Source organism: Oncorhynchus clarkii, chromosome 2 (assembly GCF_045791955.1).
Source record: "Oncorhynchus clarkii lewisi isolate Uvic-CL-2024 chromosome 2, UVic_Ocla_1.0, whole genome shotgun sequence".
Taxonomy (NCBI): Eukaryota; Metazoa; Chordata; class Actinopteri; order Salmoniformes; family Salmonidae; genus Oncorhynchus; species Oncorhynchus clarkii.
Window position 1 is genome coordinate 91,421,436 of NC_092148.1, and position 23,062 is coordinate 91,444,497.

The 23,062-nt window shown below is 42.9% G+C and overlaps 1 protein-coding gene, 1 non-coding gene and 2 pseudogenes across 2 annotated transcripts in view; 3 read left to right on the forward strand and 1 right to left on the reverse strand.

Moving 5' to 3' along the window:
• The first annotated feature begins 2,947 nt into the window (after nucleotides 1-2,947).
• On the forward strand, nucleotides 2,948-3,103 carry LOC139383528 (U2 spliceosomal RNA; annotated as a pseudogene).
• A 1,281-nt stretch (nucleotides 3,104-4,384) lies between these two features.
• On the reverse strand, nucleotides 4,385-4,567 carry LOC139383769 (U2 spliceosomal RNA). The gene has a single exon (XR_011628787.1). It is a non-coding gene; the product is annotated as a U2 spliceosomal RNA (small nuclear RNA).
• Nucleotides 4,568-13,042: 8,475 nt separating this feature from the next.
• On the forward strand, nucleotides 13,043-13,170 carry LOC139383476 (U2 spliceosomal RNA; annotated as a pseudogene).
• Nucleotides 13,171-19,302: 6,132 nt separating this feature from the next.
• Nucleotides 19,303-23,062, forward strand: part of LOC139376285 (uncharacterized) — a 1,125,987-nt gene continuing 1,122,227 nt past the window's right edge. The window contains exons 1-4 of the mRNA XM_071118654.1: nucleotides 19,303-19,866; nucleotides 20,640-21,603; nucleotides 21,838-21,973; nucleotides 22,193-22,288. Of these exons, the coding sequence (XP_070974755.1) occupies nucleotides 19,596-19,866; nucleotides 20,640-21,603; nucleotides 21,838-21,973; nucleotides 22,193-22,288 (1,467 nt within the window). The 5' untranslated portion in view covers nucleotides 19,303-19,595. The remainder of the gene's footprint in view (nucleotides 19,867-20,639; nucleotides 21,604-21,837; nucleotides 21,974-22,192; nucleotides 22,289-23,062) is intronic.

A 23,062-nucleotide genomic window follows, 5' to 3' on the forward strand; every position in this document is an offset into this window, starting at 1 on the left:
ATTTTTAATTATTTATTTGCAAATTATGGTGGAAAATAAGTATTTGGTCACCTACAAACAAGCAAGATTTCTGGCTCTCACAGACCTGTAACTTCTTCTTTAAGAGGCTCCTCTGTCCTCCACTCGTTACCTGTATTAATGGCACCTGTTTGAACTTGTTATCAGTATATAAGACACCTGTCCACAACCTCAAATAGTCACACTCCAAACTCCACTATGGCCAAGACCAAAGAGCTGTCAAAGGGCACCAGAAACAAAATTGTAGACCTACACCAGGCTGGGAAGACTGAATCTGCAATAGGTAAGCAGCTTGGTTTGAAGAAATCAACTGTGGGAGCAATTATTAGTATATGGAAGACATACAAGACCACTGATAATCTCCCTCGATCTGGGGCTCCACGCAAGATCTCACCCCGTGGGGTCAAAATGATCACAAGAACGGTGAGCAAAAATCTCAGAACCACACGGGGGGACCAAGTGAATGATCTGCAGAGAGCTGGGACCAAAGTAACAAAGCCTACCATCAGCAAGGGCATTGAAGATGAAACGTGGCTGGGTCTGTCAGCATGACAATGATCCCAAACACACCGCCCGGACAACGAAGGAGTGGCTTCGTTGCCCAGTCTCCAGATCTCAACACCATAGAAAATCTTTGGAGGGAGTTGAAAGTCCGTGTTTCCCAGCAACTGCCCCAAAACATCACTGCTCTAGAGGAAACCTACCTGAGCCACTTGTGTGGGTTGTAGACTCCGTCTCATGCTACCACTAGAGTGAAAGCACCGCCAGCATTCAAAAGTGACCAAAACATCAGCCAGGAAGCATAGGAACTGAGAAGTGACCTGCAACGTGGTACTCTCCTCTGAGACAGTCTGCTACACCTGCAACGTGGTACTCTCCTCTGAGACAGTCTGCTACACCTGCAACGTGGTACTCTCTTCTGAGACAGTCTGCTACACCTGCAACGTGGTACTCTCCTCTGAGACAGTCTGCTACACCTGCAACGTGGTACTCTCCTCTGAGACAGTCTGCTACACCTACATAAGAGAACCAGTAGAAAGTGAGAATAAAGCCTGGTCCAACAATGGGCTGGTTGTTCTCTGAACATCCTTCTGTAAAAAAATTGTGAAGAAATAGTTCCTCAAAGATTTTTTTTATTCACAAGCACTGGTACAGTAAAACAAAGTCTGTCTTCATTCGGTCAATCCACTGACATCTTGGATGTCTCAGTTACAATCACATGCGTCTGAAACTTCACACGAGATACAACTAAGATGATAAAAATCAAGAGGATGTAGGCTGCTTCTCCATTCAATTATAATTCTAAAAGTTATTAGTAAGACGATTGAGATTCAATATCTCGCAGATAAAAACACAGTTTTGCAGGCAACAGCCTGTCTGAAAGCACAGTTTTGCAGGCCACAGCCTGTCTGTCTGAAAGCACAGTTTTGCAGGACACAGCCTGTCTGAAAGCACAGTTTTGCAGGCCACAGCCTGTCTGAAAGCTATTATCCACTTCTATGTTTGGATGTTCAGGGAATACAAGAGGAATTATACTTAAAAGGTTGATTTAAATTGGTAGGTAAGTGATTGGGTATTGTTGGGCTCCCGAGTAGCGCAGCGGTCTAAGGCTAGAGGCGTCACTCCAAACCCTGGTTCGATTCCAGGCTGTATCACAACCGGCCGTGATTAGGAGTCCCATACTGCGGCGCACAATTGGCCCAGTGTCGTCCGGGTTTTGCCCGGTCGGTAGGCTGTCATTGTAAATAAGAATTAGTTCTTAACTGACTTGCCTAGTTAAATAAATGAGTCGAGAGGAGGAAACAAAAGAAGAGGATGAAGAGGTTGGACGAAGATGAGGAAGAGGAGGTGTGGTGAGCTTTAGTGGTAATACTGGAGAAAGGCCTGATGAGGTTATTCTAGTCCTATACCTCCATCGTGAGTTAGGAGGAGGAAGAGGAGGAGGTGTGGTGAGCTTCAGTGTTAGTACTGGAGAAAGGCCTGTCCCAGTCTCCTCTCTATATGTACCACTAATGTAAATGTAAATATCAAAACAGATACCAAACATTAAGAAACTATAAGGAAGAGAAGAGTAACTGCAATGAAATAAACCAGAGACCTGTGGAAAGAAGCCCCCTGATCTCCTCGTGTCTGCCAGCAGGGGAGGACACCACGCCTCAGCTCAGGACACCACGCCTCAGCTCAGGACACCACGCCTCAGCTCAGGACACCACGCCTCAGCTCAGGACACCACGCCTCAGCTCAGGACACCACGCCTCAGCTCAGGACACAACGCCTCAGCTCAGGACACAACGCCTCAGCTCCTGCTGTAACGGGTGGACCGAAGGCCGATTCCACCAAGCTCTGGCTCACCCTCACGTGTCTGAAGGACGCACTGTGGTCCTCTGACAACTTGTTGGTAGGGAAACGCGTGGAGACCACCCATCAGACAGTGGCCTTGATAGCTACGGAAGCCCTGAGGTGGTATGGACAAAATAGAGCCTCAACCCCAGACAAAGTATCACCCACAACATCTAAGGTCCAGGCCTGACAGTGCTGCAGCGCCTAGGGGAGGGATCTCTTCTGGGCCCTGAAGGATGGGGGGCGGAGTTGATTCGGAAGAGCAGGAGGAGGCAAATGTGATAAGGACTCACCTCGTTCCTGCACAAAGGAGAGAAGACCTCTTTTTTTAATAAAGGGACTTTTAAACCTTTTACATGTCTTTAAAAGGTATACTCTTGTTTGAATTATAATGTGCACATTTGAAATGGCTTTTACAGATGGGACATGTTTAAAAGTACTTCTTTCTTAGGGTGTTTTATTGTTTTAATAACATGTACTTTTAACATATAATGTTTCAATGCAGTTTTTTATGCATATTATGTCGTTTTAAAGCGTACAAATGATTATGTTAAAAGTATGAGCTATTTTAAGAAACCCTGCGACAATAACCATTTTTCCAAAATAAAATAAATCTGTTCTTATCAGTTTAATATCTGATATGTCCTCTATCTGGGGACAATATATGAAATGGATTTTTCCACGGTCAAGTAGGTTATACATAACTGTGGCATTATTCACAATTCTGATTGTGTGCCGTCATGATTCGCTTGTATGACATTTGGAGCCCCAAGCTACAGGCTTCCGTAGGGCTAAACCTGCCGAGCTGAAAACATGCGATTTAGAAGGGTTTGATTATACGCCCAGGCTTTTATTTTACAATTAGTATCAGCAACGATCTGGAGCCGTCTGTCAGTAATACCCACATACATTTATTTTAGCGATCATTTTGGACATGTAGCCTATTGTAATCATTATGGAACTTATGTAGCAGGTTAAACCTGGAGCCTGGCGCACGGTTCACGACGACTGGACTGTTGTCATACAGTTCCACGATTAGTGAGAATGAAAGTAGATTTGTAGGATTATAGTTCAACCACTATTGGACACTTTTTCTCCACATTCCAATATTTCATGGATGGAACTTGAATTATGACAACTTTCAGTATGAAACAAAGCAGTGCATGTTTTATTCATCGATATACAGTATTTCGTGAGTAGATAGATGCTCTCCAACCCAATATGCCTATTGGTATTTTATGTGCATGATATGAAGTTTGCTGTAGTGACTGACTAAGCCTAATTTTAAAAGTGTGCCTCAAAAGTGCCATGTTTGCAAACGTGTATTATGCGAAGCACACATTTAGTTAGGCAGCCAGGACCGTAGGACGCATTGTCGGTCTAGCTCTCACTGCAGTCCAGTGCCATGGACATCTTTGAAGTTTGGCCTCTAGTAATTTAGGAGGGCAACTTTATAAAGGCCTCCCTACAATGACCTTATCATGCAAGGCTCTACAGACAGATTAAAAAAATATATAGACTATTTTTATTTCATACATTATTTGTGTTGATGATGTACTATGTAATGAAGTCGAGTGGTTCAACATTAAAATGCATTTTGATTGAACACATAGCTTGAACAAGGCGACGGTCGGTGGAAGTCTGGCGCCACCAAGTGGACAATTATTTTACCTGAGATATTTTGTAAAATATCAAATGTTATGTCAATATTGTTATCTGCAAATGGTTTCCCACACCCCTATTTGATAGATTTTTATTCCAGTTTAGCAGTAAATCTGGTTTTAACTCAATAACGATTTGTCTCGTTTCGTTGGTGCAAGTGAGAACAGGTGTTTTCTTCTGGAAGTTTTGTTGCATTTCCTTTTTAAACAGCTCATCTGTATTTTTGTACATCATTTTATACACATACAAACGGCATAAAATGGCTTCACCACTTTCTAGGCATCATTGACAGACTTGCTCAAACGTAATGATTCTAATAAAAGTAACATCCGGTTAACTTCGTCCAATTTATATTTACAACGGCAGGGGGTGCACCGTTCCTGGAGGTACTGCAATACCAGGTCGATGCGTGGAGTGGACGGAGCAAGCCCCTATTCCATCTCCCTATTCCAAAAATCAATTTAATATATGGTCCCCAGATAGGGGACGTATCAGATATTAAACTGATAAGAACAGATTTTTTTTTTTTTTTTTTTGGAAAAATAATTTTTATTTTCATTTCACATTCAAATACAAATTCAGTACATAACGTTGTACATAACATGGATACTTACAAACAGTATCAACAAGTACCGTAACAATATAAGAATATCAAAACTCCTTAAAGAAAAGTGCTGTTCTGCAGAACCTGAGCAGTATTATTGGCCTATATTCAAGATTAACATGCCTCTAACAATCTCCAAAAACAATACAAACAATTCTATAAATAAAAATATATACATATGCCAAAATGCACTCTGGATAAAACTGTGTATATCAAATATCTACAAAGGCTTAGTTTACATTTCAATTGTACCTATGTAATACAATTATATATTGGTTATAAACACATTTACAATGACGGGTAAATCCCTTTCCATCTCTGTTTTACTGATGCAATGCCCCCCTTATCTATTTCAAATTGTATTCTTTTCCAAACTTCCTGTTTTATAAATTGAACCAATCCCGTCGGTGACCACTTGAGGGTGTCATTAACTGCACCACATCTGGCCTCCCAAAGTTTGGTCTTGATAAGGGACACCAGAGTCACTAATGCTAATAATTGCACCCTTTCCACATTTTTTATTTCAAGTTTGGCAACCCCTTCATAATCAATGTTTTTTAAAATCTCAAAAAATTGTTTACTTTTCCCCCAAACTGATTGAGCAAAAGAACATTCCCATAAAACATGTGGAATTGTTTCGATTGCGAAACAATTGTCCCTGGGACAGAATTTATTTAGGGTCAAATTATGATCGTATAAAGTTGAACGGACCGGAAGACGTCTGTGTAAAACAAGCCAATTAAAATCTTTCAGTCTGTTGTCTAACCCTTTTAATTGTGTCCGTATCCAGGTGGAAGGCGATATTGGTAATCTGTCTCTAGGACGACAATTTTCTATTAATTTGGCGTATAGCAATCTGTGGTTGATTACATTTTCCTTTACTTTGCAGACAGGGGTTTTCTTTGCCCATTCCACTATTTTCTTAAAATGTAACGGGATAATTTCAGCTTTTGGCTTACTATTATCCCACTTCACCATGAACCTTAACGGTACTGACAGCCAGAATTTTATTAAAATGTGACATTTGTGTACAGAAGACGACAAAAGACAACAAATGTTTGAGTAGAACAACGCATCTAGCTTGAGAGGAATATGAGGGAAATCCCTTCCACCAGCCTCTATAGGCTGGTACATCCGATCTCTACGGATGTACTCATATCCCCCCCAAAAGAAATTAAACAGTACCCGTATAAAAGTTTTTCTTAGCGACACCGGCATGGGAAACACATATGCAAGGTGAAGTAATGAAGGCAGAATGTCCGCCTTCAGCACTAACACCTTCCCACTAAAAGATAGTCGCCTGACTTTCCACAGTCCCAATCTTTTATTAATCGATAATAGTTTTTCTTTCCAATTGAACATGTCATCTTTAATTTCATTTCCGAAAGATATGCCGAGCACAACCATTGGTCCTGTGCACACAGTCAAACCACATAACTGGTCCGTTCTCCTTTTCCACTGTCCCAAATATTTTATTTCTGTTTTATTCTTGTTTATCTTCGACCCAGACGCAACAGAGAATTCATCAATGACTTTGATAGACTCTTTCAAGCTCAGGTCGTCTTGTAAATATAAAACTGTGTCGTCCGCATATTGCGATATTTTTAGCATATCCCCTCCAGGTAAAATGATGCCTTTGATGTTATAATTTTTCCTAATTGCGCATGCGAAAGGTTCAATATATAAAACATACAATAGAGCAGATAGAGGGTCACCCTGTCTGACACCTCGTAATTGCTTGATAACATTTCCAATATTCCCATTAATATTTACCCTGCTACCCACATTACTATACAGAATTTTTACCCATTTCATAAAATTATTTCCAAACCCAAATTTCCCCATAATTCTGAACAAAAACTCATGGTTTACCATGTCAAAGGCTTTTTCCTGGTCCAAATTCACAGTAATAGCTTGCAGGTGCCTTTCCTCTAAATAGGCTTGAACGTCTCTGTGCAATTGTAAGTTCCAGGTTAATCTTCTCCCCACCACACCACATGTTTGGTCTAAACCAACAACATATGCCATGGCAGAAGATAGGCGATTAGTTACGGCTTTGCTTAATAATTTATAGTCAACACACAACATTGTTAACGGTCTCCAATTTGCTAATGTCTTGGGGTCTCCCTTTTTATACAGTAGAGAGATTACCCCCTCACACATCGAACCTCCCATATGCTCTAAACCAAATATAGCTCTAAACACTTCCAACAGATGACATCCAATTATATCCCAAAAAACAATGTAAAACTCTTTAGAGAGCCCATCCACTCCTGGTACTTTGTTATCTTTCATGCTCTTCAGTGCCATATAAATTTCATCTAATTTCAATTCCCCTTCTAATTGGTCTCTAATATCCAAAGGTATTTGCACATCCACGCATTTTAAAAATTTAGTCCCTTTCTCATAATCAATTGTTTGTTTTTGAAATAGCTGAGAAAAGTGGTGTGTAGCGACACCAAGCATGCCATCCCTATCCTCAACCATCTCCCCATCTTGGTCCAATAAAGCCGAAATAGTCCTCCTCTTTCCCCGTGATTTAATTTGCTTGAAAAAATATGCCGAGCACTTCTCATCATTTTCCCATTTATCTTGCTGACTTTTAAAAATGAAGTCTCGAGCTTTCTTTTCAAATAATGTGTGTTGCTTTTTCAGCAGGATACCCAATTTGTCTTTATCTAATCCACCACCATTTACATTTCCTTGGATGTGTAGATCTTTTAATTCATTCTGCAATTTATAAAATTCTGTGTGGTTATTACGTACTTTGTCTTTGCAAAAATTCTGAATAAAACTCTTGATTCTTAATTTTGTGCTCTCCCACCACTCTATGACAGTGGAATAAAACGGTTTCATAGCTACACAGCCCTGGAAAAAAGACCTGAATCTTGTCCCAAAAGTTTTGTCGTGTAAAATGCCGTTATTAATTTTCCAATACCCTTTTCCAAATTCAATTGTTTTTAATTCTACTGTCACAGACAGGCAACTGTGGTCCGAATAAAAAACCGGTGTAACGCACGCGGAGGACACACGGAGTTCACGCGGAACAAACAGATAATCTATTCGGCTCCTCGAGCCCCTGCTGTTTCCCCAAGTGAAACCGGGATCATCCGCATGCGCCATTCTATAAGAATCAACCAAATTATATTTACCTATAAGACTTTTTACAAGATGCCCGCCTAGATTACCTCGGTCATATGACACATTAAAATCTCCCCCCATAAACACCTGTCTGTTTGTCATAAAAATAGCGTCTAGGTCGTTAAGCATTTCCCTTCTTTCCTTGGGTGTCGATGGTGCATATACATTAATAAATCTAAAACATTTACCCTTCCAATCGATATCTACTATTAAAACCCTCCCGTGTACTGCCGAAAAACTTCCTACTATTTTTAAATCCCTATTCCCACATAGAACACCAACCCCTGTAGAATGCACCCCTCCGACACTCCACCTCGACTCTCCCTGAACCCATTCCCGCGTAAACCTCTCCACGTCATTTTGATCTTTTAAATGTACTTCTTGTAAAAAACACACAGAGAAGCGAATGGAGGACAGATGGGAAAAAACAGTCGCCCTTTTAACTGGGTTCCTAAACCCTCTAACATTGATGCTAGCTAGGTTAATAATAGACGACATGAGGTAAAGAGGGAAAAAGACAACTATCTAATTATGACATTATTTTCCAAACTCACTTTAAATACATTAACTCATTTGGCGGCCGGTCTGGGAAGCGATGGTCTCCAGTCGGAGGACTGTCCACCAAGATAGGGGTCGGGAAAACACTGTCCTCCTCCTCATGCTCCCCCTCCATCTGCGTGGGTGCTGGAACCCCACTGGGTGCCAGACCGCTGCTCTCTATGGAGGCTGCGCCTGACGGGGTTAGCAGAGTCTCCTCTGCGCTGCCCAGGTTTCCCTCGCTTTTCTCCTCAGACTTCCCGCTTTCGAAACAACTGAAGCGATTCCCCCCCAAAGCGGACTTCTCCGTCGCCTCCATGTGGATGAGTGGGGAAACAGGGCTCATCTGCTTCCTTTTCACCGAGCACTTTCTCCTCTCTCTCACCGTTGTCCAGCTCTCGGTAGCCGCGGGCGCGGTGGGCTCTCCCTTCTCCTCCTCCACTTGCTTATTCCAACTTCTGTCCGCTTCTCTTCTCTCGTGAGATGATGATGGCGTCTCACTCCCGCTCTCCTCTGACTCTCGCAGTTCTCTCTCCATCACTATCTCATCCACAACCTCCTCAATGGCGCGTAGTTCCATGCCTTCTCCCTCATCTGGTCTTTTCCCGCCTCCAGCTCTTTTCCCGCTTACCGCTCTGGCGTAAGAGGGGACTGCCTTCGGGCAGTGACGGAACAGGTGGTCCTCTGAGTTACACAGACTGCAGCGCTTTGGCACGGTGCAATCCCTCATTGTATGTCCAATAATTCCACAGTTTCTGCACCTTGTCTGTGTGCAGGCATCCGCGAGGTGCCCGTACGTGCTACACTTCCTGCAGAAACGAGGCTGTCCAGCATACATGAGGTAGCCCCTGTCAGCACCGATGGAAAACGAAGCAGGAGGATGGCGGTATCCATCATGGCCGCTCTCGTCTTCCTTTAGCAGCACACGAAACTGCCTCTTCCCTGTCCAGATGCCTAGGGCGTCCTTAATGTCTCTCACTCCTGGCAAGATGGTCACATACCGGCTGAGGTAGCACACTAACGTTTCTTCAGTGACCCAGGGGTTGAACATGTGCACCGTTAGCACCCTCATATTGTGCCTGCACATGGACTCAACTTTAAAATCCACGAGGGCGGGTGCTGTCGCGTTCGCCCGAAAGAGCCCCTTTACTTCCTCCAGCCGGGTGATGGTGTAGAACGACACATCGTAAAACTTCTCGGGTGTGTTCTGTTGCAGGCAGTGCACATCGTCTGCTGTCAGGCGTAGAGGTCCAAACAGCACTTCCTTTCCAAAACGAACTCTCTCCATCAAATTTTCCTTTCCTGTCCAATTAGCAGCCGCTGACTGTGACGTGGCCGATGACGACATCGCACCACTTTGAAGATCCCGCGAGAAATACAGTCGATCCTGCTCTTGATCTTAGCCAAAAGGCCGAGAAGCGATACACTTGATCTTAGCCAAAAGGCCGAGAAGCGATACCGCAATGCTTTCGGGAGGAAGGTGCCGTTCTCAGACACGTTAAATCCGGTAAAGGTTACACCTAAATGAGCTCTGTACACTTTACAACAAATATCAAAGATGATGCTATTTTTAAAAAATGGTGGCATAGACTGGGATTTGATCAACGTCGGGAAAAGACACTTTTCACTGTTACAATGTAACACATTGGAAGGTTCCAAAGTGACGTGGACATCCGCCCTCCAATCTGAAACGAGACAAATCCTTATTGAGTTCAAACCAGATTTACAGCTAAATTGGAATAATAATCTAGCAAATAGGGGTTGAAGAAATAATTAATATTGACATAACATGTTATCTTTTATATAATATCTCAGGAAGCGTTGATGCCACAAGGGAACTAAAATAATTGTCCACTTGGTGGCGCCAGACTTCCACCGACCGTCGCCTCTCCTATGTGGTCAATCAAAACGCATTTGAATGTTGAACCACTTTAAAAATATATTTAACTAGGCAAGTCAATTCAGAACAAATTCTTATTTTCAATGACGGCCTAGTGTAACAGTACTCGTCTTGCGTTGTGTACAATCAGTCATCGACACGGAACTCCAACATGTAGCACCAGTCATGTAGCTTTATTCTGATAAGAACGACACAAAATTGCACGTCATGCAATGCACGTCTCACCATCCAACTCTGCACTCACGCACGCTGGTTTGGTGCTTGTTCACTGGGGTAGTTACCAAAATAATACAATTACAATATACAATATATTTAACAATGTACCTGATAAGAACGACACAAAATTGCACGTCATGCAATGCACGTCTCACCATCCAACTCTGCACTCACGCACTGTACAAAATATATGAACCCCCCCACCAGACACAGTAAGTTGCTAGCTAATACTGGCGGAAATTCTCTACAACAAAATGCACAACAAATATTCTCCAAAAACCGCTGCATCTTATCGAATAACATTTACAAACAATTTGATATAAATTGTACATTTAAATTATCACTTGAGAGTATAAAAATCACTTTTGATGTACAGTGCTTTGCAACCAACAACTTACCGCTGGTTTGGTGCTTGTTCACTGGGACGATTCTAACTGGAACATCCCCCCTCGTAAGCAAGCTACGCAAACCAGCCAAAAAGATGCCATGTTGAGTAGGTGAAGGCAAAACAAACTCAAACCAAAAACCCATTGGCTTAACAATAAAGTGGCAAGTGGAATCACCAATATAACCCTGTTACACTAGGAACAGCGGATTAACTGCCTTGTTCAGGGGGCAGAACAATAGATTTGTACCATGTCAGCTCAGGGATTTGATCCAGCAACCTCTCAGTTACTGGCCCAATGCTCTTACTAGGCTATTTGCCTCCCCAGTTGACTTCAATACATACACCATCAACGCAAGAATAGCCTGTGTATTTTTAAATCTGTCTGTAGAGCCTTGCATGATAAGGTCATTGTGAGGAGGCCTTTATAAAGTTGCCCACCTGAATTACTAGAGGCCAAACTTCAAAGATGTCCATGGCACTGGACTGCAGTGAGAGCTAGACCGACAATGCGTCCTACGGTCCTGGCTGCCTAACTAAATGTGTGCTCAGCATAATACACTTTTGTAAACATGGCTCTGTTGAGGCATACTTTTACAATTAAGCTTAGTCGGTCACTACAGCAAACTTCATATCATGCACATAAATTGCCATTACGCAGAAAATACTTTATATTGATGAATAAAAACTACACTGGTTTGATTCATCCTGAAAGTTAGGTTTAGGCTACTACATGATACTGTCCTTGTACCCATCATGAGGCTGCTACAACCTAGCCTATGAATGAAAGTTTACAACGTAGGTGAACACAGGTTGAGAGACTTTTGAGTAATCAAGATGACAGACATTATTGACACATTCAATACCGCCTTGTTCAATCTTGCCTTCATCTAGCTGATCTAGAGTGTAATCATTAGTCCAACATTTGCAAATGAGAGTTTCCATTGGACAAATTCAGGTATGTTTATCCCCGTTTGGTTCCGTTTGCTTTCGCTTTAAGAAACGTTTTTCAACAGAATCAACGGAATGAATACACCCCTGATCACACGCAAACACAGATCATTTTCAAAACAGCACGATCCCTTTGATCGTGGGATAATTCCTTCTGGTACCTACGTGCTCTCCTCCTCTCACCTTTAACCTTCACTTGTGGACTTCAGTGCACAACACATCAGCTGTCTGACCAGGCGAAAAAAAACCTTACCAAGCCAAACCTTCATATCATAACCACTAACTGCTACACACAGCCTACAATAGAGTACCACAGTATGAGTCATAATACCCATAACACCTAGCGGTCAAACAGGGAAATGGTTCCAAGTATTTTGGCAGAAATTCTCCCCCCACTTCTAATTTACTTCATTTTGTGGCTAGAGTCAAATACTTTCTGTGGCACATACGAGTCAAATACTTTCTATACTACAAACGTCACGTCAGGATAGGCAACCCGAAAGGAATAATTGATGCATGTGTGTTACATTAAACATAGATGAGGGAGTAAAATGTTGGCAAGCAATAAACATTTCAGAAATCCCAACTACTAGTCGAATAAGACATGGGAGAGATGATGAATTTTGATGATGAATTTTGGCAAAGAGAAGAAAAGAAAACTGCAGAGATACAGTGAGGCAAAAAAGTATTTAGTCAGCCACCAATTGTGCAAGTTCTCCCACTTATTTTCCACCATAATTTGCTAATAAATTCATTAAAAAATCCTACAATGTGATTTTCTGGATTTTTTTCTCTAATTTTGTCTGTCATAGTTGAAGTGTACCTGTGATGAAAATTACAGGCCTCTCTCATCTTTTTAAGTGGGAGAACTTGCACAATTGGTGGCGGACAAAATACTTTTTTGCCCCACTGTATATTGACTATGATAGCTGATATGAATGGTGAGTTGATCATCACATCAACGTTTATTCGTCACATGCACAGGATACAGGGTGTAAACAGTACAGTGAAGTGTTTACGTGCATCATATACACATTACAATACAATACGCCTGGTCTCGGAAGCTAAGCAAGGTCAGGCCTGGTTAGTCCTTGGATGGGAGACTGCCTGGGAATACCAGGTGCTGTCAGCATTTTTGTCCCTCATGGTACTGTACTCTTGTACTATTTAAATCCGGAAACAACCTATTACAGTTTTTCTCAATCGTCTACAAACATTTTTCTTGGAACAAGGTTGTCAAGTTTTTAGAACAGAGTCCATAAGACACAGAGCTGTTGCAAAACAGTAAATGGATTTTCAAAATGTAGACCATATATTAAATTGATTTTTGGAATAGGGAGATGGAATAGGGGCTTGCTCCGTCCACTCCACACATCGACCTGGTATTGCAGTACCTCCAGGAACGGTGCACCCCCTGCCGTTGTAAAGGAAAAGTAGACCAAGTTAACCGGGTGGTTATTTTATTAGAATCATGATGGATATTACATTTGAGGTAGTTAACTAGTGACTCCCCATCCCACAAGAGGGAGCGTAATTATCGACTGACACTAATTAGCATAACGCAATGGACATAAATATCCCTAGAAAATATTCATATTCATGAAAATCGCAAGTGAAATATATTGAGACACAGCGTAGCCTTTTGTTAATCACCCGGTCATCTCAGATTTTCAGAATATGCTTTACAGCCAAAGATAGGACAAGCATTTGTGTAAGTTTATCGATAGCCTAGCATAGCATTTTGTCCAGCTAGCAGCAGGTAACTTGGTCACGGAAATCAGAAAAGCAATCAAATTAAATCGTTTACCTTTGATGAGCTTCGGATGTTTTCACTAAGGAGACTCCCAGTTAGATAGAAAATGTTCCTTTTTTCCAAAAATATTATTTTTGTAGGAGAAATAGCTCCGTTTTTTCTTCATGTTTGGCTGAGAAATCGCCCGGCAATTGCGGTCACTGAAAACGCCGAAAAATATTACAAATTAGCTCCATAATATCGACAGAAACATGGCAAACGTTGTTTATAATCAATCTTCAAGGTGTTTTTCAAATATCTATTCGATAATATATCCACCGGGACAATTCGTTTTTCAGTAGGACAGATTGGTGTAATGGCTACCTCTGTATTTTACCCGAGAGTCACTCTGGCAGCATCAGGTGACCACTTGCGCAATGTAGCCGCTAAATGCGTAAAACTACGTCACAATGCTGTAGACACCTTGGTGAATACGGAGAAAAAGTAATCTGGTTGATAGCCCATTCACTGCTCAATATGGACGCATTGGAACGCAGCGCTTTCAAAACATGAGGCACTTCCGGATTGGATTTTTCTCAGGCTTTCGCCTGCAATATCATTTCTGTTTTACTCACAGACAATTTTTTTACAGTTTTGGAAACTTTGGAGTGTTTTCTATCCTAAGCTGTCAATTATATGCATATTCTAGCATCTTGTCCTGACAAAATATCCCGTTTACTACGGGAACGTTATTTTTCCAAAAATGAAAATAGTCAATGTCAATGATGACTAGATAGTGTTGGTCAAGTCAGTCACCTATTCTATTGATTATGACAGCTGATATGAATGGTGAGTTGATCATCAAATCAAAGTTTATTTGTCACACAGGATACAGGGTGTAAACGGTACAGTGAAATGATTACTTGCAAGCTCTCCTAAACAAAATATCCACAAATAGCTAAGTAATAAAGTTGTTAAAAAAATAAAATGGTTGATTGGAAATATATACACAATAACAATATACAGTATGAACTCTGTAATGTGTGTAAGTTATGTACTGGTGTCTTTACCTGTATGAGTGGCAGTCCATGTTATCTGATGTACAGTGGGGAGAACAAGTATTTGATACACTGACGATTTTTCAGGTTTTCCTACTTTAAAAAAATTACAGGCCTCTACATGCTTTGTATCATAAGTACACTTCAACTGTGAAAGACAGAATCTAAAACAAAAATCCAGAAAATCACATTGTATGATTTTTAAGTAATTCATTTGCATTTTATTGCATGACATAAGTATTTGATCACCTACCAACCAGTAAGAATTCCAGCTCTCACAGACCTGTTAGTTTTCCTTTAAGAAGCCCTCCTGTTCTCCACTCATTACCTGTATTAACTGCACCTGTTTGAACTCGTTACCTGTATAAAAGACACCTGTCCACACACTCAATCAAACAGACTCTAACCTCTCCACAATGGCCAAGACCAGAGAGCTGTGTAAGGACATCCGGGTTAAATTATAGACCTGCACAAGGCTGGGATGGGCTACAGGACAATAGGCAAGCAACTTGGTTACAAGGCAACAACTGTTGGCGCAATTATTAGAAAATTGGAAGAAGTTCAAGATGACGGTCAATCACCCTCGATCTGGGGCTCCATGCAAGATCTCACCTAGTGGGGCATCAATGATCATGAGGAAAGTGAGGGATCAGCCCAGAACTACACGGCAGGACCTGGTCAATGACCTGAAGAGAGCTGGGACCACAGTCTCAAAGAAAACCATCAGTAACACACTATGCAGTCATGGATTAAAATCCTGCAGCGCACGCAAGGTCCCCCTGCTCAAGCCAGCGCATGTCCAGGCCCGTCTGAAGTTTGCCAATGTCCATCTGGATGATCCAGAGCAGGAATGGGAGAAGGTCATGTGGTCTGATGAGACAAAAATATATATTTTTGGTCTAAACTCCACTCGCCGTGTTTGGATGAAGAAGGATGAGTACAACCCCAAGAACATCATCCCAACCGTGAAGCATGGAGGTGGAAACATCATTCTTTGAGGATGCTTTTCTGCAAAGGGGACAGGACGACTGCACCGTATTGAGGGGAGGATGGATTGGGCCATGTATCGCGAGATCTTGGCCAACAACCTCCTTCCCTCAGTAAGAGCATTGAAGATGGGTCGTGGCTGTGTCTTCCAGCATGACAACGACCCGAAACACACAGCCAGGGCAACTAAGGAGCAGCTCCGTAAGAAGCATCTCAAGGTCCTGGAGTGGCCTAGCCAGTCTCCAGACCTGAACCCAATAGAAAATCTTTGGAGGGAGCTGAAAGTCTGTATTGCCCCGCGACAGCCCCGAAACCTGAAGGATCTGGAGGTCTGTATGGAGGAGTGGGCCAAAATCCCTGCTGCAGTGTGTGCAAACCTGGTCAAGAACTACAGGAAACGTATGATCTCTGTAATTGCAAACAAAAGCTTCTGTACCAAATATTAAGTTCTGCTTTTCTGATGTATCAAACACTTATGTCATGCAATAAAATGCAAATTAATTACTTCAAAATCATACAATGTGATATTCTGGATTTTTGTTTTAGATTCCGTTTCTCACAGTTGAAGTGTACTTATGATAAAAATTAGACCTCTACATGCTTTTTTTTTTTTACACTAAGCTGTCAATCTCTATTTAAATATTTCTGTAAAGCCAATATTGAAAGACATTTCAATTTGCGTGATGTTTTGTTGTCTCTACCTTCTTGTCCTTTGTGCTGTTGTCATTTGCCCAATGTTGGCACCCTGTTGTTCTGCTGCAATGTTGTGTTGCTACCATGTTGTGCTGCCATGTTGTGTTGCAACCATGTTGTGTTGCCATATTGTGCTACTGCCATGTTGTGTTGTCATGTGTTTCTGCCATGATGTGTTGCTACCATGCTGTGTTGTCATGTGTTTCTGCCATGTTGTGTTGGCATGTTGTGCTGCTACCATGCTGTGTTGTCATGTGTTTCTGTCATGCTATATTGTTATCTTAGGTCTCTTTATGTAGTGTCGTGTTGTCTCTCTTGTCATGATGTGTGTTTTGTCCTAGATTTATATTTATCCCAGCCCCCGTCCCCGCAGGAGGCCTTTTAACCTTCTGGTAGGCCGTCATTGTAAATAAGAACTTGTTCTTAACTGACTTGCCGAGTTAAATAAAGGTGAAATAAAAGTTAAACAGAGGAATTGGAAGAGGTCCATTCCAGACACTTTTTATCGTGTAGAAAGAGTTACTCCTTTGCTTACGGCCATACTAGCCTGAAACCGCCCGACCTCGGCTGCTAAGCAGGGTTGGGCTTGTTTAGTACTTGGCCGGCTGACTGCCTGGGAATACCAGGTTCTGTACATTTCAGCATGGGGTGTCTTCTTTCCTTGTTTTATATTTAGAACATTCACATTGTAATGAAACAGGCAGGGAGCAGGTCTCGAACCCTCGACCTTCTAGCCCGAAGTCCAGCGCGCTATCGACTGTGACGCAAAAGCAATGCTCGGGAGGCAGAGTCGATATCCTCGCTTATAAACCCAGGGTCGTTACAATGTTCTGTCAGATCCAATTTGTAAGAGGTGGTGTGGTTGAAACCCTCTGCCATTATAGCACTTTATTAATGCTCCCTGACTTAACATGCCAGTATGGGACTCACCTATGAGTTAGTCTGGCTAACACAAAGTCCTGTTGTTGTTGTTGTTGTTGAGAGAACCAACCAATGTGTCGGCTCCAATTCTGAGCAAATGCTGTCTTTTTTACAAAAGGCCTCCTGTCTAGACCAGTGTGTCACAGCTCTAAAATAACGTGTCTTAAAACATGGAAGGCGGTCGGGAGGAGGCAAGATCAGGTCAAATCAAATCAAATGTATTTATATAGCCCTTCGTACATCAGCTGATATCTCAAAGTGCTGTACAGAAACCCAGCCTAAAACCCCAAACAGCAAGCAATGCAGGTGTAGAAGCACGGTGGCTAGGAAAAACTCCCTAGAAAGGCCAAAACCTAGGAAGAAACCTAGAGAGGAACCAGGCTATGTGGGGTGGCCAGTCCTCTTCTGGCTGTGCCGGGTGGAGATTATAACATAACATGGCCAAGATGTTCAAATGTTCATAAATGACCAGCATGGTCGAATAATAATAAGGCAGAAAAGTTGAAACTGGAGCAGCAGCACAGTCAGGTGGACTGGGGACAGCAAGGAGTCATCATGTCAGGTATTCCTGGGGCATGGTCCTAGGGCTCAGGTCCTCCGAGAGAGAGAAAGAAAGAGAGAATTAGAGAGAGCATATGTGGGATGGCCAGTCCTCTTCTGGCTGTGCCGGGTGGAGATTATAACAGAACATGGCCAAGATGTTCAAATGTTCATAAATGACCAGCATGGTCGAATAATAATAAGGCAGAACAGTTGAAACTGGAGCAGCAGCACGGCCAGGTGGACTGGGGACAGCAAGGAGTCATCATGTCAGGTAGTCCTGGGGCATGGTCCTAGGGCTCAGGTCCTCCGAGAGAGAGAAAGAAAGAGAGAAGGAGAGAATTAGAGAACGCACACTTAGATTCACACAGGACACCGAATAGGACAGGAGAAGTACTCCAGATATAACAAACTGACCCTAGCCCCCCGACACATAAACTACTGCAGCATAAATACTGGAGGCTGAGACAGGATGGTGTGTGGGTGGGTCCATTCTAGCCAATAAGAGGGCAACAATAGACACAACTCTGCATATAAATTGTTTTAGAAAAAAAAAAAGTGTCCGTGATGTCACGTGTCCTACTTTTATATATCAGTACACTCAGAAACACCTAAGCACGAGTGGGACTGGGGAGGAGATTAACATTTAGTTTTTCCCCCCCTAGAACCACACAAACCACAGCTGATTCAAATAATAAGAGCTTGATGATGAATTTATTATTTTAAGTCAGCTGTGTAGCGCTGGGGGCAAAAAAACTAAAACGTTCAACCCTTGGGATCCCCAGGACCCAGTTTGGAAAAAGGCCGCTATTGGACAGACACTTCAAAACGTGGCCTGCTATTGGACACACTTCAAAACGCGGCCTGCTATAGGACAGACACTTCAAAACGCGGCCTGCTATAGGACAGACACTTCAAAACGTGGCCTGCTATAGGACAGACACTTCAAAACGTGGCCTGCTATAGGACAGACACTTCAAAACGTGGCCTGCTATAGGACAGACACTTCAAAACGTGGCCTGCTATAGGACAGACACTTCAAAACGTGGCCTGCTATTGGACAGACACTTCAAAACGTGGCCTGCTATAGGACAGACACTTCAAAACGCGGCCTGCTATAGGACAGACACTTCAAAACGCGGCCTGCTATAGGACAGACACTTCAAAACGCGACCTGCTATAGGACAGACACTTCAAAACGCGACCTGCTATAGGACAGACAATTCAAAACGCGACCTGCTATAGGACAGACACTTCAAAACGCGACCTGCTATAGGACAGACACTTCAAAACGCGACCTGCTATAGGACAGACACTTCAAAACGCGACCTATCTGTTTCTACACGTACTACTGCACGTCTGAGCTCCAGAAGCCCAGGCCACTTTGGAGAATTTAAACTATGAATGAAACACAGAACACGTATTGGAATTGTTTAGTAAACCAGATGAAGAAATAATTGAAAAGTTAGAGTAGACCTATGTTCAGAGATTAACTTCCACAATCTATGTTTACAAGCCATTCAAAATGTATTTCATGTGACGTTAAAATGGTGAGAGGCCAGTATGATTTTAACCCCTTGGGTACCTTACAATCACAGCAATCCTGAAACTGCCGGGTAGGGCAACAGGTACGCATGCTTTTTCCTCGTGTGTATGTTTTCTTCAAATGATGACACTAGTGCAGACCTCTGCGTAGTTTGATCTGTCGACCTAACGAGCTACATGTATTTGGGTCAGAGAAGACATTGTTTTCCTGTACCTTTAAGAGTGGGGCGCAGTGTGCAGGACTACACTGGGGACGTAATTCAAACACTTGGCTCCTCCTAATTTTACGGTTTCGTTTCCTGGAGTTCGAGCCTGTCGTGTTGTTGACAAAAAAACGTAACAAATATAGTTTTTTACTGGGCAAAATGGGTCAGTCGTTGCCGACCCCGGACTGCGAGCCCTCGGTGTGTCCTTTGTGCCACGGTATGTGTCGGAATCCGACTGCGCTGAGATGCAAACATATTTTCTGCTACTGCTGTATACAGGAGTTATGGAGTGGTTCGCCCACCGGTCCATACTACTGCCCCGAGTGCAAGGAGGAGTACAAGACATTACCGGTGGGGTTCAAGAGAGACACTACCGCAAGTCCGTGGCGACATGAAGCGCCTGCACATACACGCACCAGCTCAGCCACAGGTAACTTCCCGAATTCACCAGACACTTCTGCCCATGCGCAATTAGGCTGGGGACAACGATACAGGGGTTTATTCATTACGCCGATTCTGTTGCAAAACGTTTGGTCTGTTACAAAACGTTTTGCAACACAAACCGTTTATTTCAAACGGAAAACCTTTTGCAACGAAAACGAGAATTTAATATTGGACCAATTCTGATAGGTCCCTCCACGCTTCATTCCGTTTGCTCTGTTTGGTTCATAAACGGTAAACGGTTTCCGTTCCAAGACGTAATAAATACACCCCAGGTTCGCTGACTAGTCATGGGAACGAACATTTCCAAAGTTAGGCTACTGCTGGGGAAGATGTACCTGTGTAATGGTACTAGGCCTACAGTTTAAAACAATAACACATCGTTAACACATTGTTTTAATATGGTGGTGATGACTTGGCTATGATAGAAACATTAACAACAATATTACGCTATATTGACTGACGCACACGAGTAACGACACAGGTCAAAGTCTACTGAAGTCCATTGACTTGCCTTAAAATCAATCGACCTTATTCTATCTTAAAATAATATGATATTTATGATATTTCCCATCATTTTGTAACTCTGCATCATTGGGAAGGGCTTGTAAAGCAAGCATTTCGCTTAAAGTCTACACCTGTTGTATTCTGTGCTGTGACAAATACAATTTGATTTAGCTAGGTTTGTGTCCTTTTGATGTAACCTAAGTAGGCCTAATCACTACTAATTTATTTGTGTTATGTATGTTGTGTTGGGTATAGAAGGCAGAGCCAATGAAGAGGATGTCATTGAGATAAATTTGGCGGGCTGGACCCTTGGGAAGAGAGCCTCCATCTCTCAATCCAAGCGTCTGTTAGGGAAGAGACCAGCCAGTTCTCCTGTCCCAGGAGGCCATCTTCACGACAACAAGAGACAAGCCACTGGCAGCTCCTCTTCCTCCCACTCCAGGGGACGGTCTGGTGACCGTAAGAGACCCGCCACTTCCTCTTCCTCCTCTTCAGCCAATCAGAACACGTCGTCTGACGTCGAGTTGTCCAGTGAGGAGGAGGTGCCAGCAGCACCATTCTCCTTAGCAACCAAACCGCCTAGTACTGCGTCCGTCGCCGTCAGAGGTCCGGACCTGACACGTGATAGGTCTAGGTCCCCTAGGAGAGACCCACCCATTGAGCTGGATGAACCCCCTGCTGCAACAGAACCTCTTACAAGAGAACCACTGAATGACCCTAGAAAATCACCTGAAGCAGAAGCAGGTCACATGACCAACACATCGCCAAGAAGAATCACCACCGTTGAGCTGGACCCACCTCCACCCCCTGCAAGAGATCCGTACACACCCGCCAAGAATCCTGCTGAAACGACCATAACAACCCATTTACGTTTAGTCACCCCTACGAAGGAGAAGCCTGTTGAAGCTGAGCGGGAGCCTCTTCCAGAGATCTCCAACAGATCTGGTCCAATCGGCACCTTTACCTCTCCTACCCGTGCTACCAACAACCTGTCCCCTGGACGTACCAACCTGTCCCCCAGCCTGGCTCGTCAAACCTCTAGGGAGACCTTCCTACCCTGCCACTATTGCCCCAGCCAGGGCTCTCTCCCTACGGTGAAGACCTGCCTGGTGTGTGGAGCCTCCATGTGCTCCGACCACCTCCGGCCTCACCTGGAGTCCCCTGTCTTCCAGAGCCACACCCTGGCACACCCTGGTGTGGAGGACACCTCACCCTGGAGGTAAAGTTTCACTCTTATTTGGGGAGAATCTCAATTGAATTTCCTTTTCTGAGCTGCACAAAGTGAAATTCCTAACAACTTTGGACGGTATTTGCAGTAAAGTCTTGAATTCCTGTAAATACTTTGTGTTTCAACATTTCATTTTAAAGTTGACGATTGTTTTATTTAATTTATTATATGACAAATCATTAAACAACTGGCAGCAAGCTGAAGTATAACTTACATTGTCATCAGGTGCCCGGAACACCAGGAGATGAACCGAATCTACTGCCGTCAGTGTAGTGTGTGTGTCTGTACCGTGTGTACCGTGATCGGGTCGCACCGGGACCACGCTTGCGTCAGCATCAGAGAGGCCGAGAGGGAGCTGAGGGTGAGAAACAGAGGAGTGTTTACCAAACACACATACCAACACACCACAAAAATACCTGATCACATCCCAGTTGTATGAGCCGTAGTATTAATGTTGTCTAAGGATCGTTAGTGGTGAATAAACATATCACACGCGTTATAGTATAAATACGTGTTCCAGAGAGCTAAAGCATGTTTTCTATTGACGGCAGGATGACGGCACTGTGTTTTTGTCTTGCAGGGGAACCTGAAACAGGAGATGAAGAAGATGCAGGGAGCGGAACAGTCTTTAATCAGCAGAGTGACTGAGATGACAGAGAAGAAACAGAGATTCCAGGTAAGAAGGACAGGACCTCAGTTGGACCAGGTATTTTTTTTTTAGGTCTGACCTGACGCAAAAGCCTAATAATGTACACACCCTGTATCCCTCTAAATCAAATGTTACAGTTCACCTTACAGTGAAATGCTGAATACAACAGGTGTAGTAGACCTTACAGTGAAATGCTGAATACAACAGGTGTAGTAGATCTTACAGTGTAATGCTGAATACAACAGGTGTAGTAGACCTTACAGTGTAATGCTGAATACAACAGGTGTAGTAGATCTTACAGTGTAATGCTGAATACAACAGGTGTAGTAGACCTTACAGTGAAATGCTGAATACAACAGGTGTAGTAGATCTTACAGTGAAATGCTGAATACAACAGGTGTAGTAGACCTTACAGTGAAATGCTGAATACAACAGGTGTAGGTAGACCTTACAGTGAAATGCTGAATACAACAGGTGTAGTAGATCTTACAGTGAAATGCTGAATACAACAGGTGTAGTAGACCTTACAGTGAAATGCTGAATACAACAGGTGTAGTAGACCTTACAGTGAAATGCTGAATACAACAGGTGTAGTAGACCTCACAGTGAAATGCTGAATACAACAGGCGTAGTAGACCTTACAGTGAAATGCTGAATACAACAGGTGTAGTAGACCTCACAGAGAAATGCTGAATACAACAGGTGTAGTAGACCTCACAGTGAAATGCTGAATACAACAGGTGTAGTAGACCTCACAGAGAAATGCTGAATACAACAGGTGTAGTAGACCTTACAGTGAAA